The 25,481-nt window shown below is 48.6% G+C and overlaps 1 protein-coding gene across 8 annotated transcripts in view; it reads right to left on the bottom strand.

Moving 5' to 3' along the window:
• The window catches only part of TIAM2 (TIAM Rac1 associated GEF 2), a 223,259-nt gene that overhangs the window by 21,425 nt on the left and 176,353 nt on the right, over window positions 1–25,481 (bottom strand). For 5 of the 8 annotated variants that reach the window (XM_047859600.1, XM_047859602.1, XM_047859603.1 and 2 more), the window contains one exon: window positions 18,254–18,357. In XM_047859600.1, coding sequence (XP_047715556.1) covers window positions 18,254–18,357 — 104 coding nt within the window. Of the gene's footprint in view, window positions 1–1,150; window positions 1,210–7,579; window positions 7,683–14,397; window positions 14,437–18,253; window positions 18,358–25,481 lie in introns of those variants that run through there. The other 3 variants (XM_047859608.1, XM_047859607.1, XM_047859606.1) reach the window with 3 other exon arrangements.

Below are 25,481 nucleotides of genomic sequence, written 5' to 3'. Positions count from 1 at the left end.
TGCACGGAAAACCTCCCGCTCGTCCTTCTGGAAGCTTCAGCGGGTCTGCACGACTCAGTGATCCGAGTGCAACTATGGTGTCGGCTGTCACATCCTAGCTAATTCGTTGTCAGAAAAGTTCCCCTTAGTTTAAAAAAAAAAAAAAAAAAAGTAATAGTTAAAAATTGTACAAAGGACTTCTCAATTTACTCTGCACTTCGTTAAGGTCCCTAACTTACAGAAAGATCTAATAACTCCCCCAAATGGTCTCGGCAGCGGGAATCCAGAAGCAAAGGGATAAATGGCTTCCCCGGAAGGCGAACTGGCTGAGATGGGCTTCACCCCACAGGGAGCAAGGGTGAGCCCAAGGCCGGCAGGAGCAGCCGCAGACACCCTCCAGCGCCCCCTCACGGCCAGGTCAGACTACGGGGTGGGAGCTAAGATGCATTCAAGGTGATCAAATTTCCATATGGGGGGGGGCCTCTCTTCTTAGTGATACAATCCTTAAACAGAAAACTCTAGGGGCACCTGGGTGGCTCAGTCCGTTAAGCATCCGACTTCTGACTTCGGCTCAGGTCATGACCTCACGGGTCGTGAGTTCGAGTCCCGTGACAGGCTCTGTGCAGACAGCTCAGAGCCTGGGGCCTGCTTCAGGTTCTGTGTCTCCCTCTCTCTCTCTGCCCCTCCGTCGCTCATGCGCGTGTGCTCTCACTCACACTTTCTCTCAGATGTTAAAAAAAAAAAAAAAAAAAAAAAACCTCCAGAAAAAAACAGCCTGAGATTTTTAGATTTATCAAAATGGTACAAAAAGGATGAGGGGGGCGCCTGGGTGGCGCAGTCAGTTAGGTGTCCGACTTCAGCCAGGTCGCGATCTCGCGGTCCGTGAGTTCGAGCCCCGCGTCGGGCTCTGGGCTGATGGCTCGGAGGCTGGAGCCTGTTTCAGATTCTGTGTCTCCCTCTCTCTCTGCCCCTCCCCCGTTCATGCTCTGTCTCTCTCTGTCCCCCCCCCCCAAAAAAAAAAAAAACAAACAAAACAAAACAAAAAAAAAACCAAAAAGGATGAGGAATCACTCACACTCTGTTTTCTAGACCACAGGGTTCTCTTTCCAAAGGCAGAAGGAACGTAAACTGTAAAATTCAACGTGAGCTTATGTCACAGGAGAGCCCTTACCTTACACGGAAAGGTAAAGATGAACCTAATAAACGAGGGCACAGAAATGCACCGAGGCAGCACACGACGATCACCAGTGACGGGACAGACGAGTGACTGCAGGTGGCCACGATTTAGTGCAAAGGGCAGAAAGCAGGCCTGCATTTTGGAAAGTAGCTCCTCATGGAGATTACTACGAACATACGTGCACAGATTTTCTAAAAATGGAATGATATATATCACAAATGCAGTGTTAACCAAGATATTTTTATCCTTTGGCTCATTTCAATTTTCCCTTTTACAGTGGTTTAATTTTTTAAGTATTTTTAATGAATGGACTCCTTTCCTGTCACTTTAAAAAACTGATCTGCGGTTGCAAAGGCTCGAAGGGTTCTGTTTCTATGGACACGGTGATGAACAGAAGACACAATCACTCCGCTCGCAGTGCCCCAAGGCTGGCTGGGCGCGCTCTGAGCGAGCAATGCGCGATGACTGGTGCCCAAAGAGTAGGTCCTGTGGAGACAGAACAGAGACCTGCCCGGGGTCGGAGCGAACCCTGACCCCACGCGCTCACGGACAAACAAGTTCTATGAACTACACCAAGTTTGGGGCCAGAGGGAGTGCGGAGCGTGCCAGCAACTGCAGGCCAGTACAGCGTGGCCAGACGGTCACGGCCAGGCTGGACCTCAGGGGCGGGCAGGGTGACATGCCGCGACACAGTGGCAATCCCTGCCACCTTACGGGGGATGGCAAGGTAGCGGTTGTGGTGGCACTGAAGACTGGGGAGCGTGCACCCCCGCGGGGCAGCCCATCACCCCCGTGCCCCTTTGCATCACCGTGCTGTACGGGCAAAGCTCAGGCCAAGGGCCTCAGAGCACGCACTGGACCAAGATTTCCAGAACAGTTACTCTGCTCAAGACTGGAGGCTTAAGCACACAGGCTCTGGAGATGCAACCCCGGCCAGGGCAGCTCCCAGCTGTGTGGCCGTGACTGATTCCCCCAGACTCAGGGTACTCACCTGGAAAGCAGGGATCATGTGTCATAGAGTCCTGGTGACCAGTCAATGAGGTAAAGCGTAAGAATACTTAGCACAGTACGAGGGATCGATAAAGGCCAGGGCTCAATAAAAGTGAACATCTGCACAGGGAGTTGAACTGGCCAAGTTTTGCTACTGTCAGGAGTACAGAAGAATACACGTCCTCTGAATCCCCTGAAGGAAGGGCCACAAAAACCAGACTTCATGACGGCAGCACCGTCTTGTGGAGCCTCCGCCAGACACGCTCTGCTCTAGGTGCTGAGGGTGCAGCCCTGAGCCCCCAACGTGAAAACCTGGACCTTCCTAGGGAGGAGGAGGAGGAGGAGTCGGGGGAAGGGCAGAGAGAGGAGTGAGGATCACGGAGGAGGAAAGAGGGAGGCAGGGGACACACAGCATTTCCCACCTACGGAACGGCTCCAGGAAACCAAACAGGGCCACACAGACAGCCCGGCAGGGCCTGCAGCTTCCACAGCTGGTGGAGGAGAAGCCAAGTTTGTGCAAACATCCCAGGACGGGTGGCGGCACATCTGTGTGACACGTGCGTGCACCAAGAGTAGAAACCCAGTGCGGGCGGCACTCGTGAGGGCAGAGCCCGCGGAGAGACTGGGGCTCCCGGGCAGTGGCTTCCAGGGGACAGAAGCCTGACCCAGGGACACTGCTGCCTGCTGCTCTGTTTCCTCATAACGGGAACAAGTACGATGTGCGGTCTCTGCCAAGGATGTCCCAAGGGCTAGGGCAGCACCCCTACACCACCGGGCACCCACTTCACATAAACTCCGGGGAGTGTCAATATCACCCATAAGCAGTTTACACACAATGGCTCATCCGATCTAATATATCCTGTGCCGGGCACTGCATTTTCGCTTTCCCATTTTTCACCCAGAAAGCAAGCTGTGGCTTACGGCCGATGTACAGTTAAAACTGCTCATCAAGACAGATGCATGTGGGCCAAGACTTCTTGACTTCTGAATGCAAAAACACGGAGCCGGTGGGGGCGCCTGGGTGGCTCAGGCAGTTGGATGTCTGACTTCGGCTCACGTCATGATCTCGCGGTTCGTTGAGTTCGAGCCCCACATCCGGCTCTGTGCTGACAGCTCAGAGCCTGGAGCCTGCTTCAGATTCTGTCTGTCTGTCTGTCTGTCTGTCTCTCTCTCTCTCTCTACCCCATGCCTCCTCACATTCTGTCTCTGTCTCTCTCTCAAAAATAAACATTAAAAATTTTTTTTAATTAAAAAGTTTTAATTAAATTTAATTAAAATTTAATTTTTTTTATTTTATTTAAAAAATAAAAGAGACTTCAATGACCCCATTCCAAACAGGTGAAGGAAGGGTGGATGGATCATCAGAACAAAGGTCAGCAAACTAAGGCCACTGGGCCAACCTAGCCCTCCAACCACTGCTGTAGATCAAGTTTTATTAGCACTCAGCCACGTTCATTTACCTGTACATCATCTATGGCTGCTTCTACCCTGAAATGCCTCAAATATTTACTATCTGACCCTTCACCGGGACAGCTTGCCAACTCCTGATATAGAGAGATGCACCCAGATCAAAAGATTCTTCTGAAATCAGCCTTAATTGAAACTCAACATACCCTATAAAACTTTATTCTGAAAATTTTTAGTGAGTAAAGTATAAATTTAAAAAATGACTTCGATGTTATTTTTGAACAGACTACGTGGCATCTTAATTCACATGCGACATAAACCCTCTTACATCCTATGCTTTCAACTGTGTTCCAAAACACAACAAAACACCTGCATGGTCGCCTGGCTCAGGTGCAGGGCTCTGAAAAAGGACTCAAATTCTCTTACTGGTTTTTGCTTTATTTTGTGTTGCTTTTCGATGGCTGAGAGGTTTTCCTGTTTGCCTTTCCTGTGACTTGGGGCATTTAGACCTGAATTTAAATTCTTTCTGTGACTGTATCATTTAACATTATTTCGGGGCGCCTGGGTGGCGCAGTCGGTTAAGCATCCGACTTCAGCCAGGTCACGATCTCGCAGTCCGTGAGTTCGAGCCCCGCGTCGGGCTCTGTGCTGACAGCTCAGAGCCTGGAGCCTGCTTCCGGTTCTGTGTCTCCCTCTCTCTCTGCCCCTCCCCCGTTCATGCTCTGTCTCTCTCTGTCCCAAAAATAAATAAACGTTGGAAAAAAAAATTTTTAACATTAGTTCTAAATATGTTTATCTGGTTAAAGAAGTCTCTAAACCAATGCCTTTCAGCAATTTTTTTTTTTTTTTGGAAAATACATACTTAACGAGGACTTGTTTCCTACCAATACTGCCCTCACCCACATTCCCACCCAGAAGTACTGATTTCTGGCTCAGTTCCACTTCTAGTCTCTTCCTTCAGTATTCTGTCACAGCCTACTTTCATTCTGGCAATCACATAAATTAGTTTAAACTTGTGTATTTACCCTAATTCTTCCTTCAGTGGTTAAGGTCTTCACCGAACATTCTAGTCGGTTTCTGTGTTTCCTGCCTGTTTTCCCAAACACAACATTTCCATTCGAGAGCTAGGTCTCTGACTTTATTCTTGGAAACTGATAATATATTATTGAAGCAGTTTTTGCAGGAAAGGTCTTTAAGTGTTACATATTCTGAGGCTTTCCTGAGTAGAGATTTTTTTTCTCTATCACTGGATTTGAAGGAAAAAAAAATGCATCAGTATAAACGCCAATTGTAATCACAGTCTTGACCAACTAAAGCTTTGATAAATTCGTCAGCTGCCAATTTTCCAGGCAAGTCAAGTCTACATGATAAATGAAAGAGGACAATGCAGCTGAATCCTGAGAGAGGGACATCGCACACATTCGGGGTTGACAGTTTAGGCTGGTGTCTGGCTTTGCCGGGGACAGTTCTTGCCCAGCAACCTAAGACCAGACTGTCCCCCAGCTGAGGCCTCTCCCCTCTTCTGGGGTTCCCTAAAAAAGTTATTTTCTTTCCGGTTGCCATCTACATGGGTTCCTGGTTGCCTAACCTAGAAGAAGAAGTAGGGTAGCACCTGGTTCCTAGCTGCCGACCAGGCCCTCAGCTGTGCGAGCGGTTCTAAGGGGCTCAGAAAACTGTAACGTGGTTGCACCCACTCTGGCACATTCCTTGAGCACCTTAGCTTCCAGACCGCCTTCGGGTTGCATCCCCAAGTTGTATCATCTGGTTGGCTTGCTCTATCTTCTTTTGGACCATTAGCCTCGGGTCTGCCTACTTGCAGAGTCCCGTGTCCACAAGGGTGTGGGGGGGTGGGGGGAGGGGTTGCAGGGGGCTTCACGGCAACACAGACCAACAGAGACGACGGTAAGTAGTCCCCCTAACGTTCTTTTACTTAGCACCCCTTGCAATTTACAAAACTCTCTCTCACGCATGGCTCCTCGTTAATTTCGCCTCCTCGAAACTATCACCGAAGATAGAGTCTTGTTCTTTTTAACAAATGAAGATATAGGGATTCGGGCGGGGGGGGGGGGGAGGCAATTTCCCGAAAGCCCACCCACCAGCAAGTGAGGGAGGCCGCAGCACGCGGGTCCCATGGCCGCTCCACTTCCCGCCTGGCCCAGCAATAGCAAATGAGGACACGAACATCGACTTTCTATCCCACCTTGGCACAGCAACAGATGAAATCCTTCTCGTGAATCTCATCTCTGAGATACCCCGCTCTCCAAATGTAAACTGCAAATATGCTATCTGGGATAGCCTTGGCCGTGGGGACAGAGTCCACGACAGGCGACAGCAATAACAGTCAGCCACTGAGTGAAGGGCGCACCAAACAGCCAGCGTGCTTGCTGCTGCCCTGGAACATTCTCTCTTTCTGGGACAGGCAGAAGGGAGTATGTGCGCTGGCTTGGCAGAACGAAGGGGGCTACTGCCTGCGAGAATTTGATACAGACAAATTGTGAATTCTTTTTTTTTTTTTTAATTTTTTTTTTCAACGTTTTTATTTATTTTTGGGACAGAGAGAGACAGAGCATGAACGGGGGAGGGGCAGAGAGAGAGGGAGACACAGAATCGGAAACAGGCTCCAGGCTCTGAGCCATCAGCCCAGAGCCCGACGCGGGGCTCGAACTCACGGACCGCGAGATCGTGACCTGGCTGAAGTCGGATGCTTAACCGACTGCGCCACCCAGGCGCCCCGACAAATTGTGAATTCTTAAAAAGCTTTCTGGTGCACTAAAACTTCACCAACTACGATCTCTTACTGCACAGCAAACCAGGCAGCTGCCTGGACTGAGTGGCATCGCACGACCCCCACCATAGCTTCAGGAGGGAAGCAGCCAGCTCTTCTCACGCGCTCCAGCGGATGGTGCCTTTGTGACCCTTTAACAGCGACACTGACCTCTACTGACTGCTATTTCAGCAGGTTGCATGGGTCAAGGATGACCCTTAGTCACTTATGAAGAATGGTGTGGGGGGTAGGGAGGGAGGGTCCAGGCATCATGACTTACCTGAAACCCACCACATAAATCCCTTTTGTGCTTACGAAGGCCTGGATTTTCAGTTCTAATACTTGGCTGAAAATAATACTTGGAATCTGGTTTCTAAAACAAGTGTAGCTTTTGGAAGAAAAATCGTAAAAACATAAAAGGTAAATTACCTGTTAATATGCTGATCACCTTTCTCAGGCATGGATATTGCCAAATGCTACGTGCCCTGAGCACAGACACAACCCACTTGCCACCCCCCCCCCTTTTTTTTTTGCTAGATGTAATAAGCAGTCTTATAATCAAGTCTGTCACATTACTCTGGATTGTATCTTATTGACAGGGCCTCAAATGAATCATCTCATATGGAACACTGTCTGCCTCACGCATTTATCTGAGACCTTACCATCAACCAATCTCTAAAATCGAACACCGAATAAATAATAGAAATGAGGTAATAAAATTCAAACTAGAACAATTATTTTTGATAAACAGTTTGGCAAATTTTAATTTTTTTAAATGTTTATTTATCTCTGAGAGAGAGAGAGAGAGAGAGAGGGAGAGAAAGGGAGGGAGAGAGAGAGGGAGGGAGGAAGGGAATGTGTGCAAGCCAGAGTGTGAGCAGGGGAGGGACAGAGAGAGGGAGACACAGAATCCAAAGCAGGCTCCAGGCTCCGAGCTGTCAGCACAGAGCCAGACACGGGGCTTGAACCCACAAACTGCAAGATCATGACCTGAGCCCAACCAACTGAGCCACCAGGTGCCCTGACAGTTCTGCAATTTGATCAAACTTCTAGAAAATGCAAGTCAATCAATCCTAAGTAACCAGAGCCCTGTCCCCCTGGGCGAGACGCCAAGCTGATGGCCTAAGGAAACGTACACGGACAGGCAGGAGCCCAAGCAAAACCAGAAGATGCCAGAGATAACGTGACCGTGACAGAATATAAATTGAAACCTTTTTTTTTTTTTAAAGCCTCAGACATAGAAAATTGATTTTAAATCTCACCTGAGATTACTGGTTTGATAATCATCTCTCCATTTTGGAAACTAATCCATAAAATCATGTGTTCAAGATCTCGCCAGGCAACTCAGAGGTGAGCGCAGACAGCCTGTCCCACCCTGGTGCCTGGAACAGCAGGCTGATGCCAGTCTTCTCATCTGACCATCCCTTGTGTCAGAGCAGAATGAACCGTGAAGGTACTGGATTCTAGAAAATCCCAAACCCAACTCGAGGTAGCAAGGCGGCAGGAATCGAGTGACACCACGCTTGTGGTTTCCGAGCGGTTGGCGCTGGAACCCCCAGCCGCTGCAAATGCCAGGCCAGGACCTTCTAAGCTACTGCACATCTAAGAGCTTCCTCATCTGACATCTGTGTTCTGAAAACACAAGAGAACTTAGATGGCAGCAAAAAAAAAAAAAAAAAAAAAAAAAAAAAAATCAGTATGAAGGAAGGTGAGTCATGGAGGAGGAGGGATGCATTCATTGGAGGCTGAATAAACAAAAAAGGGAGAAGGAGGCGTGACAACAAACAGAAGAAAGGAGAGGACAAAAGACAGGTCGGGGGCGCCTTGAAAACCACGCCTTCGCTTTTCTCCTGTCTCCCACATTAGTGACGAATATATTTTTTGTTGCCTGGTCCTTCGTGTTATTATCAAGAATAGCAGGAGACTGATCTGCGAAATGAATAATCCAAGCTTTCCTCTGGGCAGTTAGAGGCCGGTATTTGAGGGGGTGAAGTGTTCCCAGCAGGGTCCCCCAAAACCTCTCCCCGCTCAGCGCCTCGCCCCTACCACAGTGGGACTAAATCATCTCTGAGCTGACACTACAGAGGAAATTGCAAAATGACTCACAACTTCTCAGAACTTTTCCAACAAGCAAAAGCAGCTACCGTGTGGGGCTGGGACATTATCAAAAGGTGAGAATCTGCTGTGAGTAACAAAGGCGCGAAAAGAAAGCACAGAGACTCAGACACATTTGCGTTCGTGCAGCACAAGCGACGTCCTCACCGGACTACAGCGTCTCACACACAAGAAACGTAACGAAGGCCTAACAGGACGTCTCAGGCCTCTCACCAATGACTGACATGTGGGAATGCCTTTCTGGAGGAGATCCCAACAAACGATTAAACAAGTAGGTGACGTTATGCCACCCCCCATTCTTGGTAAATACTGAAGGTAAGACAGGTGAGCCTCGTGGTGCCCCAAGAATGGGCAGCCAAAATTAGATAACTGTGGCTCTTATTCCTTCCAAAGACAAGGAAAGCGGTGAGCAGCATGCCTTCGCAGGCTGGCTGACGTGATGGGGTCAAGGTGAAGTTCCTTCGGTGCCCTTGGGGAAACCACGGGATCCTCTGCTGTCTGATCATGCCCTGAACTAGGCATGTAACCACCCCTCTGTTCTCACAAACAGCTGTTGATTTTTTACTAAAACGAGTTCCACAAAATGTTGGGGTGGGGGTCAAGATCTAAATTTATGCCTCCCCCCACACACAAAAAAATCACATTTTTTCACTAATTACAAAAAAACGAACTCCTGAAATGTTAGAACACCAGCACATAATGTTGCGATTGGTATTCACCACTGTAGGGATGTCTAACCAGCACATTCAATACCCTCCTTGGTCTCAGCCTCACAGTTTTTGCACCTGGGGTGGGGTTGTTATTATGTAATGTTCCTCAAGGTCTCTCAGCACAGAGATAACGAGGCATTAATATTGCCAAGCCTACCTCACCAACCAGACCTGAAGATAAAGACAGAGTTCAAAATGCCACTTGACTAAAGAAACACAGTGCTTTTCATTCTGTAACTACCTGATAATTAAGTCTGTAATGTTAATGATGTTGGGTCAAGACAGAAGCTAGATTACTCAGAGGCTCACCAAAGTCAGAATCATGAACCTAGAGCCCACAGAGTCCTAAGGGGGGAAATCTGTGGACGAGAGTCGTAAGATGAGCCAACTCCCCAGAAGTGCACACGGGTGGCTTCTCAAGGACATGAGCGATTTCCTGAGGGTCCATCACTTCTGTCAGCTGCTCAATGATCCGCCCCAAGTAATTTTTCTCAACCAGGTTAAGAGAGGAAAAACGTAGAGTGGACGTGGGAATAAAGCCCCTAACCATCCTCAACGTTACTTTCCGTTACTTTAAACCTCCAGACATCTTACAGGTTTTAACTTGAGTAACTGCGAAAAGGACAATATAATTAACCAGTGTTAATTCTAACTGGGTTCTTCCAGAATCTAATTTTCTTTTAAGCATCTCTCTGTGTTGATGAGGAGAAAAGGCTGTATCAAGCAAAAGACTGCTTCAGATCAGGTGCTGAGGCAGAAAGACAGACAGAGCCAGGATGGGCCTCCACAGCTGGTAGACCTACCCGCCAGTACACAGATGTAAGAAGTCTGATGACCCCTCCAAGGAAAAAGGATTGCCACGTGAGACTTGGGGCCAATCCCACGTGCTCTTCTTCTGAGACCAGCCAAGTCCAGAGGGCCTCCCCTGAGAACATGCAGGAGTCTGCAAATGGTATTGACGGAAAGTAGGGTTTGGCCTGAGACTCTCTGCTCAGACTCCCTGCTTTCTTCTCCTCCAAAATGGGGGATAAAGGGCGCCTGGGTGGCTCAGCAGTCAAGCGTCTGATTCTTGATTTTGGCTCAGGTCATGATCTCACAGTTCGTGAGTTTGAGCCCCGCATCAGGGTCTGTGCTGACAATGTGGAGCCTGCTGGGGATTCTCTCTCTCCCTCTCTCTCTCTGCCCCTACCCTGCGTGCTTGCTCACTCTCTCAAAACAAATAAACAAACTTAAAAAGGGGGGAGATTATTCTGAAATTATTCTGTCTCCAATCCAGGAAGCCTAGAAAGAAAAGATGGAGAAACAGACGGCTGAACACCATGGAGGCAGAGGATGAAGGCAAAGGAACGGGACGGCCTGTCCTCCGTGACCATATCCAAGAGCGTATGACTCGCTCTGCAACACCATGGGCCACAGGGAACCTGCCACCCACCGCAGTCCTGGCAGGCCAGGCCCAAGGGGAAGTTCCCAGGAGCACGGCTGCGGGTCCCTTTCCGCCACCCAAGATACAGGGAGCAGGCTGGCTGCTCTTTGGACACGGGCCTTTGCTTGCCTCGGAAAGGTTGAACACAGCCTCTTACGGTCTCCTCTCGGAGAGGATGGGGGCAAACTCCCAGCCCCCGCCGTTTAAGGAGAGGAAGGGCAGGGAGAGGTCTGCACCAGAAACCAACGTGGCGAGCCAGGGCCACGTCTGGAGCACGCAAGCCCACGAGGGGGCCCGCGGCTCTGGGGAGTCTCGAGGCACCTTCCTGTGAGTCACGGACCCGGCAGCGTGAGGAAGGGGTGTAATTATCGCTTCAGCACTGGGGCTGCTTCCGCCGCCAGTTCATTCCAGAGCCACTTCTACCCGACCAGCCCACCCGTCCGCGGGCTGATTCTCACTGCGGCGTGGGCATGGCCTCCTAGCAACTTCCTCCTTCTTCCTCCCTCCCTGTGCGACTCCCAGGGTGACTCCCCGGGACCACGCTTTCTTGCTCCCGTAAGACCGGGACGAAAGGTGAAGTCTGGAGGAGAATGAGGAAGCAGGGGCCAGAGAGAGGCAGGAAGGAAAGGGCTGGGGGTGGGAGGTGGTAAACAGGAAGAGGAAGGAAGGAAGAGTCTGGAAGTGAAACCAGTCACATTAATGAGAAGGGAAGGGGAAGACAGGGACTAAACAGCCTCACTGGAGTCAGGTGCCATTGTGCCCACAGCACAGATGCCGGGACAGAAGAGCAAGAGGGGTGTGGCCAGCCCCAGGCCAACCTCCAGAGAGAGCTAACATCCTACAGCCTGGCTTCCAGACCAGCTTCCTGGGTTCCACACGGCCTGCTGCCTGAACGAACGTACTCTAGGCCAACACAGGGCACACAAGTATGGCTCCCTGTGGCCCCCACACCCCAGCCAAGCCTCACCCGACAGGCAGCCTCGGCCCCTGAGCTTCCAGAGTCTCCCCGGCAAAGGCCCAGACAGCCGAGGGCTCATTGGACGCCACCATGTTGTTGGCTCCAGTGAGCCCACCGCTCTGCCAATGGCAACGGCCGCCTTCCCACTTCCCAGTTTGCTGGCTGGTGCCCAGCGACACACTGGCCCAGCACAAACCCCTTTAGGACCCACCCACCGCCTCCCCCGGCCGTGATGGCAGCGTGGCAGCTTGTGGCAGAGAGTGGAGAGAAGTCAACACCAGCAAGATTTCTCCCCACTGCCTACTTGTTGACCCCACTGTTTGTCCTGTGACCCCCTGGACGAGCTCTCCCGGCCCCAACTGCCTGCCATGAAGCCACTGGGTCAGAGGGTTCACTTCTGGTTCTCGATGCCACCCCACTTCCGGCTGCCGGCCTCCCACTGTCAGCCTCCCTGCACCCTGAGTTGGGACTGGATTTTCTTTCTCTCTTCCTCTCCCTCTCTCCCTCTCTCCCTCTCGCCCCTCTCTCTCTCTCTCGCATCCAACACCAAGGGTGACATCTCTAACGGCTGAATAGGGCACATAAGTGATCCCTGGCAACAAAGACGACAGGGCTCTTGTGTGTTTCATGCGGCAGGGATGTCCCTTCCCGCCACACCCAGGGAAAGAGTTGGCATCTTCATGACGTATCAGCCCTAATGATCAGAACAGACCAAGAGCAGGGTGCTAATACCCTGGAGCTAGAAAGATAGTCAACAAAAAAAAAGCCAATGGGCGCTAGAGAGATCAAATGGCCTTTTAGTCTCCCAAGAAAACTAAGTGTAGTTGCTTCCAACAAATCCACCAAGTTGCCACCAAGTCCCCACCAAACGGATGTATGGTGTCAGAAACGCAGAACAGTGTGTTTGAGAGCTGGGCAGAAAACTCAGCTCAACTTGACCCTTTTTAGCCTATACCCTTGGCACCTCTCTATGCCCTGAAGAGACACCTCTCCTCCAAAAGGCCCAAGTGTGTAAGACCTCCTGGACGGGCCGTGCCTCGGGCTTCACTTAGCCTCGCGGTATTCACGGCCCACTCCCGCTGAAGAGAAAGGCAGACCTAACATATACTATTTTGTTTAATCATTTGAAGCCTAGCACTCTGAGTAAGAAACACCAGCTCAAAGGTGGGCGGGCTTCATCTTTGTGCAAGTGACAGACAGCTAAGAGGACCCAGCTGCCAAGCCCTTGGTTTCCAATTCTTTTCTATCTCCTAGCACAGCTCAACGGGATGTGACCACCCGACACTCGCTTCGGGAAGTCCGGGTAGCAGCTGAGATGGGCAAGTGGCGTGTTAGGTGCACAGAATGAGAGAGCATTCCGAACCCCGTACGTGCCTGAGATGCGGCAGGAAGGACCCCTTAGCCTAACAATCTCTCACCCGTGTGCCCGTGATGGTGCAGAATCCACTCAACAACACAGGGCTGGTGGCATTGTTATTTTTGCCCACAAGTGAGGACACAGAGGCAGAGGACGGTTGGGTCCCTTGCCCCGGGTCATGCAGCGGTACAGCCTGGTGGACCGGAATGTAGAGTCAGGTTTCCAACCATCGGGTCTGGCACCACTGCCTGCCTGGATTTATTCTCTGTGCAAGATGATCGCCTCCCCACTGGAGACCGTCAGACCCCAAGTCATTTTCGGGCACGATGGGCTTGCTTGGCAGATGCTATCGTTCTGTTCATTCACACGGGGATTATGTCAGGTAACGTGCATTTAGAAAGAGGTACGTTTAGTTCTTTAAAAAAGGTGATGATCATCCTAATCCACTGAATAGTCACCATGTAGAAAGACCACAACTTATAAATAAATTATACTTTAATCTCACTTTTTAACTAAAACATCTCTTGAAATAATGCAAGAGACTCAAAGGAAAGTAAGAAAGATGTACAACTTGAGAGTGCTAGAAAACAAATCATGTGTTGTCCAATAACCTTTTCCGTTAGCCTCTCAGATAGGCAAGCTCCGAAAAGGAATTCATGCAAAAAACTCAAAAGGTTAAGCTAAGTGGGTGAGCAGGCCTTAAATATTAAATGCAAATTATGTTCCTGCTGCGTTGTGAAACCTAACCATTAGTGCATGTCCCTTTTTTCCCACCTTGCACAAATAAAAGGACACAATAGACCTTGAGCATTATTAAATTGCAAAGAGGACAACACAGTCGTCACGCTGTGTATCTGCAGATTCCCAAATGCTCTCTGTTCTATCAACACAACGCCTACAAACTGCAAAAATAATCACTTCCAAAGCTGCACTAGGTGATTACATAAAATTCTTCTAAAAGGACGGGGGGAAAAATATATTTAATCAGGAATAACTAAAGTCAAAACTCCGCTTACCTCACAGAAAATGGTTTCAGTTTTGTGGATTTTCTTTTACAGCGTGAAGTCCAATACGAGCAGTGTGCTTTGCTCCAAGGAAATCTCACAAAGCATAAAATTATTTACCATCCTTAAATTATTCCTGTCTCTTGTCAGGCGGATTTTACAGAGCAAATATGTGGAATTTCCTGGCTTCCTGACATGTTTCAAAAGGACAAAACTACTTCGGATATCCACTGAAAAACCCTTGCCACATAGGAACGAGAAGGGAAAAGTCGACGATGCCACGGAAACCCTAGAACCCTAAAGAAATTTCCGCATCCTTAGCTGTAAAGAGTGTTACAAGATTACAGTCAGGATCCCTTCTGGAAAGAAAGGCATGTCTGCTCATCCGCCTACCAATCTATAGACATGTTAGAGTAAAATCAACTTTCAAGACAGAGAAAAAGGAAAGCATGCAAGCGAGCCCACGCTTGGATCAGAATCCACCCCCTGAGATCAAAGCCCTCGCTTACTTACACGCTGTGCATCGGAAGGTAAAGTTCAAAGAAACCTGCTCCCTCTGGGAGAAGCGATTGCATCTAAGGTCTGCCTGCCGTTGGGAAATGAGGAAGAGGCACGTTCTCTCCCTCTGCTCTCTCCCTCCCAAACTGTTGTTCCAAGTCACATTCGCAAGGACGTCCTAGCGCCACCAAGCTCTTCCTCCGAGGCAGCGCTGCTGGCTGGGGAAGCTCACCCCCCTCCTTCTAGATTCCCACCCCGTGCCCAGCCGGCCGGCTCTGGGCCGACGCCGGGTTAGGGCACACTCAGAGCCCCCGGAGCCGCAAAGTACCACAGTTTCAGAGTCAGCTCAGAGAGAGGGAAACGGAACACAGGCAGTATTTCCGCAGGGACTGCTTAACACACCTCAAGCTCCCAGAACAACCCAGAAACTCTCTCAACCCCCTCACCCAAAGAGAAACTGTTTATTCCTTTCAAAATCCAAACTATTACAATAGTGCAGGCTAATTGCTAACAATGCTAGGGGGGAAAAAAGGAGCCCCCACACGGGAGAGGTTGACAAGGGCACACAAAGAGCTGTGACAGTAATAGGCACCCTTGAAGAGAAAGAAGGCAATCAATTATGAACCATTTGTAGAAATTGTGGGGCTGTCAAAAGCCCCACTTACAGCTGTGCTTCATCAAGCCAGGCTGCACTTGCTTTTCAAGGGAAATTATTCCTTATTTCAAGGTCTAGAATAGTATTAGTAAAATATCCCAAACAACTCGGGTTCAACCAGGGTCTAATCTGAAAAGAAGTTAATGACCCACGAGAAGACGCGAGGGGCCAGAGCGGGAAGCCAGGGAGACAGAGGCTGGTCTCCTCTCTGGAGAGCGACCACCTCCCGTGGGCACTCGTGGGACAGGCCTGGGCCATGCCCGAAAGATCCACACCCAATATGTGGACACACATCGCAGAACTCTAAAACCACCACTGGAAAACAGAAAAAGACTGCTTTCAGACATAACCTGATGTTCCCAGGGGGCTGAAAATATGAATACAGAAGACGGTGTCTTTTAGTTCTCAAATTCGAAACTTTCTTTTCACTAATACACACCACAATGGTTACTTTTGATGGTCACCTGAGGGACAAAGAACGTGTGAACTAAGGAACTGCCAGGCATTTCACTAGGACTGTTGAGAAATGTACTGAAATCCATCGTTAGAGACCGGTAGAGGGGCTTCAGGTCTGACAAAGGAAAGATGATGGTTACTCCAGGCTTGAAAGCCATTGACAGCAAGGCTCCCCACGATCATGTTCTTTCAATACTGTTTTCTTCTGCGTTCTTTGCTTTCTCCTTTAACCACGTTAGCAATGACAACCAAGCTCAGATAGCTCTAGTTTCAAGCTGAACCACAGCTTTCCTCCTTTTCCTAAAATTTCTACCTAACGTGCCGATGTTCGTTTGGTAAACGCTCTGTTTAGCTGTGACCGGCGTTGTTAACTGACAGAGTTGGGAATAGCCTCCACGCGGGTAACTTTTGCGTATTTATGTTATGGAATCTTAAAATAAAATTCGAAAAAAGAACTTAATTTCCTTCTTAAGAACTTGAATATGGAACTCAAGTAGACTGCAACAGAGAGGAAATCATTATCCCTCGTGGTGTTAAGTGATTTCCCCCAAGCTGCCACACTGTGCCAGCACCCCTCAGGCACACTTACCCTAAATAGACAGCCTAGCTTCTAAAGTGTTTCAGAAATATTTGGGGTGTGTGTGTGTGTGTGTGTGTGTCTGTTTATTTACAAATTTTAGCCAAAGCGATCGAAACACTTTCAATTGGTGCTCTGGGGGGCATTACTTAAAAAAAATAACTTAGCTATAATTTCGGGTTCCCAAAAGTAAATAACTCACTAGAGACAGAACAGAGACCTAAGACTAAAAATGCGGACAATTTCAGGCTAGTAGAAGAAACTGCATCCTGGGGCCACAGCCAGACCAGAACAGGCACCTGAGTGTTTTTTGGGAGGAATCGGAAAGAAGAGAGACTTCAAAGGAGGTGAATCAGGAATGGGGGCCCAGTGCAAGGAGGGTGAGAGGAAGAAGAGGTGGGAGGTGAGAGCCCATCACCTGAAGCGGGCAGGCTCCAACCTGACTCCCTTTTCCACAGTGACCATCACCAAAGGGTGTGCCACATGGCCGCTCCCCAAAGGGATTGGCCCTAGTAGTATTAGTCTAACTGAGCAGACCGTACAGAAGTTTTATTTTAATACTTGTCATAGCTTATATAGCTCCGTTCTTATTTCACATGTAAGACAAAAGCAAGAATTTGAAAAGAGGGTTATGTCAAAATCAACTAAAACTGGACTACGTATTAAAACAGATCATGTCAATTAGACCATTTCTGAAAGGAGGTCTATGAACAATTGAAAACATAGGAGGGGCGCCTGGGTGGCTCGGCCGGTTAAGCATCCGACTCTTGATTTCTACTCAGGTCATGATCCCAGGGTTGTGAGACTGAGCCTCAGCATACAGCCTACTTAAGGTTCTGTCTCTCCCTCTTCCTCTGCTCCTCCCCTGTGCACACATGCGCACGCATGCGCGCGCTCTCTCTCTCTCTCTCACACACACACACACACACACACACACAAATGTAGGAAAGGCATGGAATATAACAAGTGTCAGCGAGGATATAGAGAAATTAGAACCCTCATACATGGTGCCCGTCAGTGTCACGGAAAATGGTGCAGCCCTGAAGAACACAGGCGGGCTGTTCCTCAAAAGGCTAAACAGAATGACCAGGTGACCTAGCAATTCCACTCCTAGATGTATATCCAAAAGAACTGAAAACAAAAGAACAGACAGATATTTGTATACCAATCTTCACTGCAGCATTATTCATAAGAGTCAAACAGTGGAAACAAGCCACATGCTTACCAACAGATGAACAAATACGCAAAATGCAGCATTTATGACAATGGAATGTAATTCAGCCTTCAAAAGAAGTGAAATTCTGACACCTGTTACAACATGATGAACTTGAAAACATGCTAAGTGAAATAAACCAGACACAAAAGGACAAATAATGTATGGTCACACTTATACGAGGGACTTAGAACAGGCAAATGATGCAGGAAATGAAATAGAGGCAACGTGGGGTCAGGGTTGGCGGTGGGGGGTGTGGAAGCTGTGAATGGGAGTTATGGTCTAATGGGTGCAGAGTTTGTTTGGCCTGATGCGAAAGTTCTGAAATGGGTAATGGTAATGGCTGCCCCATATTGTGACCTTATGTAAGTAACACCACTGCAGTGTGCACTTAAAAATGGTTAAAATAAGGGTATCTGGGTGGCCCAGTTGGTTAAGCATCCATCCAACTTCAGCTCAGGTCATGATCTCATAGTTGATCAGTTCAAGCCCCACATCGGGCTCCATGCTGACAGCTCAGAGCCTGGAGCCTGCTTGAGATTCTGTGTCTCCCTCTCTCTCTGCCCCTCTCCCATTTTCTCTCTCTCTCAGTCTCTCTCTCTCTCAAAAATAACCACTAAAAATGGTTAAAATACAAAAGTTTATGCTTATATATTTTATCACAACAAAGTGACAACATTATAAAAATAATTTATCTTTGGCCAAAAAAAAAAAAAGTAGGAAAGAAATGAGACTCATTAAACATGACTTTCAGAAAGCCTGAGCTTAGGTTTCCTTTGTCAGTCTGTCCTAACGTACTTCACTTCGACTAAATAAGGAAACTATTTCCCTTAAGGCAAAAACAGATGTTTGTTTCAGGTGGTGGACCTAGGGATCGGATAACCCTATGTTGTTTCCCCACCTCAGGTGGAGATGGGAATTCACCCTTGTCGGCCGGGTCCCTCTTTTAAGATTTGGGACAGCATCTTACCCCGAACGTCTGCCCCGTTTTCTCCCCGTGGGGAACCTGGGCCAGGGCACCATCAGTCTGACTCCTTTTCAGGCCAGTTGTGATGTCAGGGACGTTGCTGAAATCTGCATAGAAAGTGACAAAACACACATAAAAGTGAGTTGGCCCTTTGCAGAGAATAATAACGGCTGGTGTAAGGGTTCAGATAAACAAAGAGATGAAAGGAAAAAGCAACCAACAGCCTAGCGGGCAGCGCACAGCCGTGAGCCTTAACGACACAAGCTGGTCTTCTGAAACGGACCTGGGCTGTCACTAACGAAGCAGCAACATCTCCTGCCACTTTCAGTCAAAGGTGACCAATGACCAATCAAAACAGTGACTTAGGGGCACCTGGGTGACCTTGTCAGTTGAGCGTCCGACTTCGGTTCAGGTCGTGATCCTGCCGTGAGTTCGTGAGTTCGAGCCGTGCATCGGGCTCAATGCTGTCAGCACAGAGCCTGCTTCGGATCCTGTGCTGCTCTCTCTGCCCCTCCCCAATATGCTCTCTCAAAAATAAAGAACATTAATAAAAAAAAAAAACAGTGACTTAAATGCCTTGTCACTCTGCCTATTTCTGTGTAAACAGTACTTCACTAAGCTCTGACCTTGAGTAATTTATTTGGACCAAAAATCAAACACCAGTGATCATTGTTGGTACTTCCCTATTTTTGGCAAAGTGAGGGCAAAATCACCAGGATTATCTTGGGAAACCAATGATACAGTATCACAGACTCTTATTACACCCCAAAACTTGCTCATTTGAAAGCTTAATTCTTCTTTTTCTGACATCAATTTTATCCTGAATTGAAAGTCCCATAAGGAATAGTAAAACTTTGTCAACTTGCAGAGTAATGATTAGGAAGTAATATCAAAGGTAAGGAGAGCTTGCACTTTTCCAACCTACAGCCATACACACCTGCCAAGCCCAATTCTTTCCAATGGCTCTCAAATTAACAAATTTAAGAAGGACAGAGAGACTAGTCTTTGTCAAAATAGAACACAGGTTTCTATTCTAACTCTTGTATTTGGTAGATTGTCCCCTCAAACAGGTGAAGCCAGATGGTTTCTGATCCCAGCTACAACAAGATGTCACTGATCTTAAACCTGTCTGAGGTGATCTAGCCTGACCAGGCATAGATAGATGTTGACAAACCATCCGGCATGATGGGAGCCAGGACACTCGTCTCTAGGAGATCTTTAGAAGCTATGGGAGCCCTAGAAAATTGGTGAAACTCATGCATAGGAATGCTGGTCCATGATCCATGCTGATATAACCAGCCAGTACACAGGCACTTGCTTCTAAGACAAGAGGAGACCTAAAGAAAACATCTGAACGGTCTACAGAATTCTGGAGCTCTAATTTCTTCTTCCTTTTACCTCTTCCAAAATTCCAACCCTACCCAGAAAAGAAGCAGATAGTTCAAGTCACACTTATTTTTGGAGTCAGTTAGCCTGGAGAAGGCAGTGCTGATCACAGATGCAGGAGACATCCCTGGGAAAATTTCAGGCAGCAGTGACAGGTGGGGATGCTCGGGTTTGCTTCTTCCAGGCCCCTAACACCAAATCGCAGAGGCAGTCCAGGCACCAGCAGGCGGACTGCATGGGAAGATTGGTCCCTGAGCCAAAAGGAGCCCAAAGTTCCTCCCTCACTGCCTCGTTATGCTGCTGTGTGCACCTGTGTTTAAGGGAGACCAACCGACAAGAACCACAAAAAACAGCCAGTGTTCCTGGTGTATTTAGCACAAACGCACCTTTTCATCCATCCGTTCAACATTCCCTTTTTGAGCACTTCCTGTTTCCCAGGCACTGTGCTAGGTGCTAGGGATACAAAAATGAAGGAGATGCGATCACTATGCTTAAGGTGAGCTTCCAGCCCTGGAGGAGGTGATGCGTTACACGTGATATGAGAAAAGTCCACACGGTGGGGACAGTCAGAAAGTTAATTCTGCAAAAGACCCTGAAAGATTTAATAGCAAAGGAAACTCTGCGTAAGCAGAGTCTTTAAATCTTGGAGGTATCTATTTGTCCTTAAGGCTGATCATGACCAGTGAGCAGTGGGGAGATAGGGTTCCAGGAGCAGGAGGCAGCTGAGTAAAGGCAAATCACAGGAAGAGCCCAGCACCGTGTGGAAATGTGTTGAGCGTGACTGCAGTGGAGAAGGGGGGAGGGTGCCCTGTGACAGAGGGGTTGACAGAGGGCAAGCCTTTGGGAGAAAAACAGTCAGAAAGTCACAGCCACGCTATAGGTACGAGGTAGAAAGACCCAAACGAACTCAGTATTCGATAAAGGAAGAGCAAAGAAAAGAAGCAGACACAGAAATCTGAGCAGGTAGACCCCACGGGTGTCCTCTTTGCTGCCTGTTTCACATAAGGAGATCTGGAAAGGAGATAGCACAGGACCTGGTTTTATGCCTCAGGTGACAGGATGGATGGGCAACAGGAAGGGTCGGAGTAGAACTCATGAGCTTAGCTGTGGCAGTTCTGAGTCTGAGATGCATGTGGGCCGTCCAGTGGGAGACGGTCAGGAGTCCGGCCGTCCAGGAAAGTCCACATGGGAATGTGGGTCTGGAGTCGTCAGGTTGTAGCCGGCAGTGAAGCTACGGGCAGAGCGAGGCATGAAGGAGACCAAGGAGAGAACCCCAGTAAGGCCAATCAGAGCGTGTGGGGGGAAAGAGGCCCTCAGGGGACACACCTCTCTTCATTCAGAAATAGCAGAGGAGCGTAAGGAGACTAAGAAGGAGCAACGTGACAGAAGCCATACGGTGTAATAGCACCTTAGCGAGGCAAGAGGATCGGGTCGCCATGACTGCTGCCTTTACCTCGTAAATAAGGAGTGTCAGCATCTCCAAAGAGTTGTATCAAGGACAAGAATGAGGACAAAATCAAGACGTTTATTCATGACGAAGAGGTCTACAGCACCTGCTACGTAGCAGGTATGTCCTGAGTGCTGGGGGTACAAAGATGAAGGAGACCTCGAGTCCCCCGAAGATCTCAGACGTGGCACGGGCATAAGGAGCCTGGAGGAGCCAGACGGATGCTGGGGAAAATGACACGGCTGGTGTCAAAAGTGGGCGTCAAGTGAATTCTGAGTCATCTGTTCAACATATTCACAAAACTTCAGAACTGAAACGCTGAACGCTCCTGAAGCTTTGCCCCTCTCACAAAGGCAAAACGGTTACCTGGGAACAGAACACCAGCTACCCTTTCTGAGGTCAAAACTCCGCCCACCTCAGGAAACAAGGCTTTGCTGTGCATCGGTGAGGCTCCCCTATCACCCTTGGTCCCCTTTAACCTCAGAGAGCCATTGGGTACATCTTAGATCCTCCGTGAGGCACGAGCGCAGCCAGACTGGATCTCAGGAACCAACTCCCACTGAGGCTGGCCCCAGGGATCTGAGCCGTGGAAGTAGTTCTGGACGGCTCCTGAGTAAGACAGGAAGCCTCAGAGCTGTTACACCACCCAAATTTCACAGAGGCGGGATGGTATCCCGGCAGAAATCGAGTCTCTGCGGTGACCGATTCCTGTCCCTACCCACCGGCAACGCACCGATGCTGTCCTGGACACAAGGCACAGGGGAAACCAAGCTGGAGGGCCCACAGGTTCGGACCCCAGCTCGGGGAGCCTCAAGTTTCGCCAAGACCTGTATCCCCATAAAAACTAGTGTGCCCTTGGTGTTTGAGAGGAGAAATGAGAACAAAGTAAGCCTTGGGAGAAGAGCAGGCCGGGCTCTTCAAAAAAGAAAAAACAAAAAAAGTGCAGGCCAGTAAAATGCGAATGCTTACTTACAAAGCTGTTTTAAACAGGCGCCGCACTGACATCCTGTCCTAGGTGCCAAGTGCCTACGTGTAGCCCACTTATAGTCCGCCCACGTCCTGAGCACCAGCTGCCAAAGTGAGTAAATATATCCTTCCCATCCCAAGCGGAAAACTGGCCTCTCACCTTGGGACAGCCTCCTGGTGTGGCTGTACTCGCCAGGACACGTGTTAGGGCACTTTTCCCCTAAAACAGTAAGCACGTGCCTCCCGCCCCGCTCATGCTCAGCACACTCCAATTCGGAAGTTCAGACCTGCTCCGGAAATCTCGGGCGGCCAAGATGATTATAAATGATAAAAAATAGCAAAATCATAAATTCAACTCAAGATCTCTATCTGTATCTGGTAAATACACCCTATCTCTCTCATCTTATTCGTCGTGGAAATTAACGATTTGGGGTGAGGGCAGGCCACGTGACACATCTAACATGCAACACGACGGACAGGGCCTTCGACACGGCGGGTGTGTGACAGAGCTGCAACCAGCCGGGCCATACGTTTGGACCTGCTCGTTCCATTTAGGTCCTCCCTCATCGGATGGCTGCTGAGCTCTGCACACCCCCTGGGTACCAGGTACTACGTCAAGTGCCATGCGTGAGACCAGCCTCAGACATCTCCCTCCTCCAAAAACAAGCATATCTCAAGAGTGACGACACACGAGGCAGGCTCTCCTGGAAGGTGACCGACCGTCCCCGCCCTCCCGTTCCCTATGGCCAACCAAGGAAACGTAAGGGTCCAGGTGGGAGACATCTAATAACCCAGTGTCTTCCTGTCCTGTGTGGCAGCAGAGACCCTGCTGGTACCCTGTCAGCCAAGCAGCTGGGAATCCCAAGCCCTTTACAACGACAGAGCCAAAACTGTGTTCAAGTATCATCCTGGGGATCAACTTAAAAACAGAAACATCAGGACACGCTAATGTTAAGGTTGCCTTGCCCACAGAGCTGGTAGTGTGAATTCAAATCCAACGTAGCCCAGCTACTAGGCAGGAGGGCGGGCTTTGCCGTTTATTTCCCCCAAGGCCACAGGAAGCGCCAGGCCATACGGGTGCTGATGCGGCAGGCATGTGGAGTGGGAAGTCTGTGGGACTGGATGCCACTGGGAAGCCTGGGAAGGGCTCGGGCTCATGGCGGTGTCCCCGCCGGTCTCCCGTCTGCCGCTACCGCTCAGGAACTCTCGCTGTGCTTGCTCAGCAGGCAGCCTGGACGTCTGGTTCACCGAGCCGTGCCGTCTCATAAACCTGGTCTTGCTGGCTGCCTGTTCCTCCTTACTCAACCAGGCGGAGCAAGGGAAGAGACAGGAAGTTGTTCCCAGTCCCAGGACAGCCACCCAGGTGGCAGAGCCACCAGGCAGCTTCTGGCTGCGAGGAGGACAGGCGAGGCACACTGCCCGCAGTAGCCAGGAGTGGCCTCCAGAGGACGGACAACTGGCCCCTGGGATAGAATGATCCAGAACCCCCCATGGCAAAGGCTGGGAATGCCACTTGCGTTCTTAGAAAGAGCCACTATTTGAGACACTGAGCTAAAACCGCAAGATGATAGCAAACCCCGAGGCTCCAAACAAGAAACCAGAATGTTTTCACCTGTGAGCTACAATCAGACCTTTTGGATAAACTGATGGCGGTAGTCCTACCATCAGGGAACATGCTTCTGGTTTGTGGGCTAAGAATTCGTTAGAAGTACACTAAAAGAGGAGGCAACGAGAATGGAAATCATTTTTAAACGATGCTTTCTTGTGCTTTGAAGCACGCACTGTGGTGCAGCTTCTCAGTTATCACCACGTCCAAAGCCCCTCTTTCAATACTATCCTGAAATAACAACATTCATACATAATATAAACTACTTCAACAGGCAGTTTCACAAAAAGCAATAGCATGCCCTAATGGTAACACAAGGAGGAAAAAAAAAATGGAAAGGAATTTGCCATTTTTAAAAATGTGTGTTTCCGTATGAAAATGCTTGGTTGCAACCACTCTGGAAGCCTGTCCAGCATCCGCACTGCAAAGAATCACAGCGAGTATCTCCACTTCATCACAGCCCCAAGCCAGTGCAGTGCGCCTTGGTGGACTCGAATGCATAAGAGGTGCTGCCACCAGTGATCGGATTTTCCAAATCGATCAAAGCTTTTGGCCAAGCTCTGACCAAATAAAGGACAAACTTCCCTTGGTTTACTGGTCTGCTGCATTTCTAGAAATTTCCAAGTAGCCTACAGATGTGGGGTAATAAATACTCTGCGTTCATTTGTAAAATGAAGCCAGTTCTTGGCTCAGCTAATTACACAAGTATTTCACCTACACGAATATCCCGGGGAAAAATTCTGCAGTGTGAGAAATTCACTTGAACATGCAGGACATCCAGCAACCACGTCCCCTGACCACTAAATGCTATGTTCCTTCCATTCATTAGGAAAACCCAAACGAATCCCTAAACTTCCAAAATGTCACTGATGGGCAGTGCGCCCGCCCCTGCCGAGAACCATCTCTGCTTCTCCCTGTTGCCAGGTCTACAACCTCATCTCTGTGAAGTTCCATGACATCAGAGGAGGCAAAATGCACCACAGGCACGCAGCTGAGAGCAGGTGCAATGGTAATATTAGCTCCCTTGCTTCCTGAAGAAAAATGAAATATGCTTAATAAGGCAATTAAAAAGACAGTACCATGTTCAGATAAATAATGTGGCATATTTAACTGGGACTCTGATCTTAGGCTCAAAAATGTTTCAGTTGATGAATCATTAACCCGTAGGCCCCCCCCCTGAGGTGGAAACAATAGAAAGATAATATTCTATGAAGATGGCTGAAAAAAATCTAGAAAATAATATCAAAGAATTTACAAGTAAATAATAAATGGTTTTATTACGTTTGTAACTACATTATCCCCAGTGGCATTACAGTTGTACATCTTTGACTTTTAATAATTTTACACCCACTTACACTCAGAGAACATAGTTTGTGGGATTTATGTTCTTAATCTACTCAATCTATTCAATTTCTGTTTAATTTCTCAGAATTTCTACCACGTAAGTCCACAAATGAACAGCTTGTAGAAAATCTATAAATTTTAGACCTGAAGAGAATCTTAGAAATTATCCAACTGAATTCCTTCACCTTATGGATCTTGTGTTTTCTCCAAGCTTCACCCACTGTTGTAAAATTCTGCGTTAGTGCCCACAACACACAGTTTCTCACAGAGCCAGGAGCACACTGGACACTGAGTTTCTTTGCACAGAAAAGCTTAAAATCTCTCAACTTTTAAGGTTGAATGTGCAGACCTTGTATGGCATTATTTTTAATTAACTCAGACTTCCCTAAATTTTACGCATGCTTTTACTTAAAATGCAGTGATTCATGACACTTTTCATTAATGGCGTGTGCTGTACTCCGTCATCTAGGCAAATACGACTC

This window comes from Prionailurus viverrinus, chromosome B2 (assembly GCF_022837055.1).
Source record: "Prionailurus viverrinus isolate Anna chromosome B2, UM_Priviv_1.0, whole genome shotgun sequence".
NCBI classification, from domain to species: Eukaryota; Metazoa; Chordata; class Mammalia; order Carnivora; family Felidae; genus Prionailurus; species Prionailurus viverrinus.
Note: the sequence above shows the minus strand (reverse complement) of the source record. Positions and strands in the feature narration are given on the sequence as shown.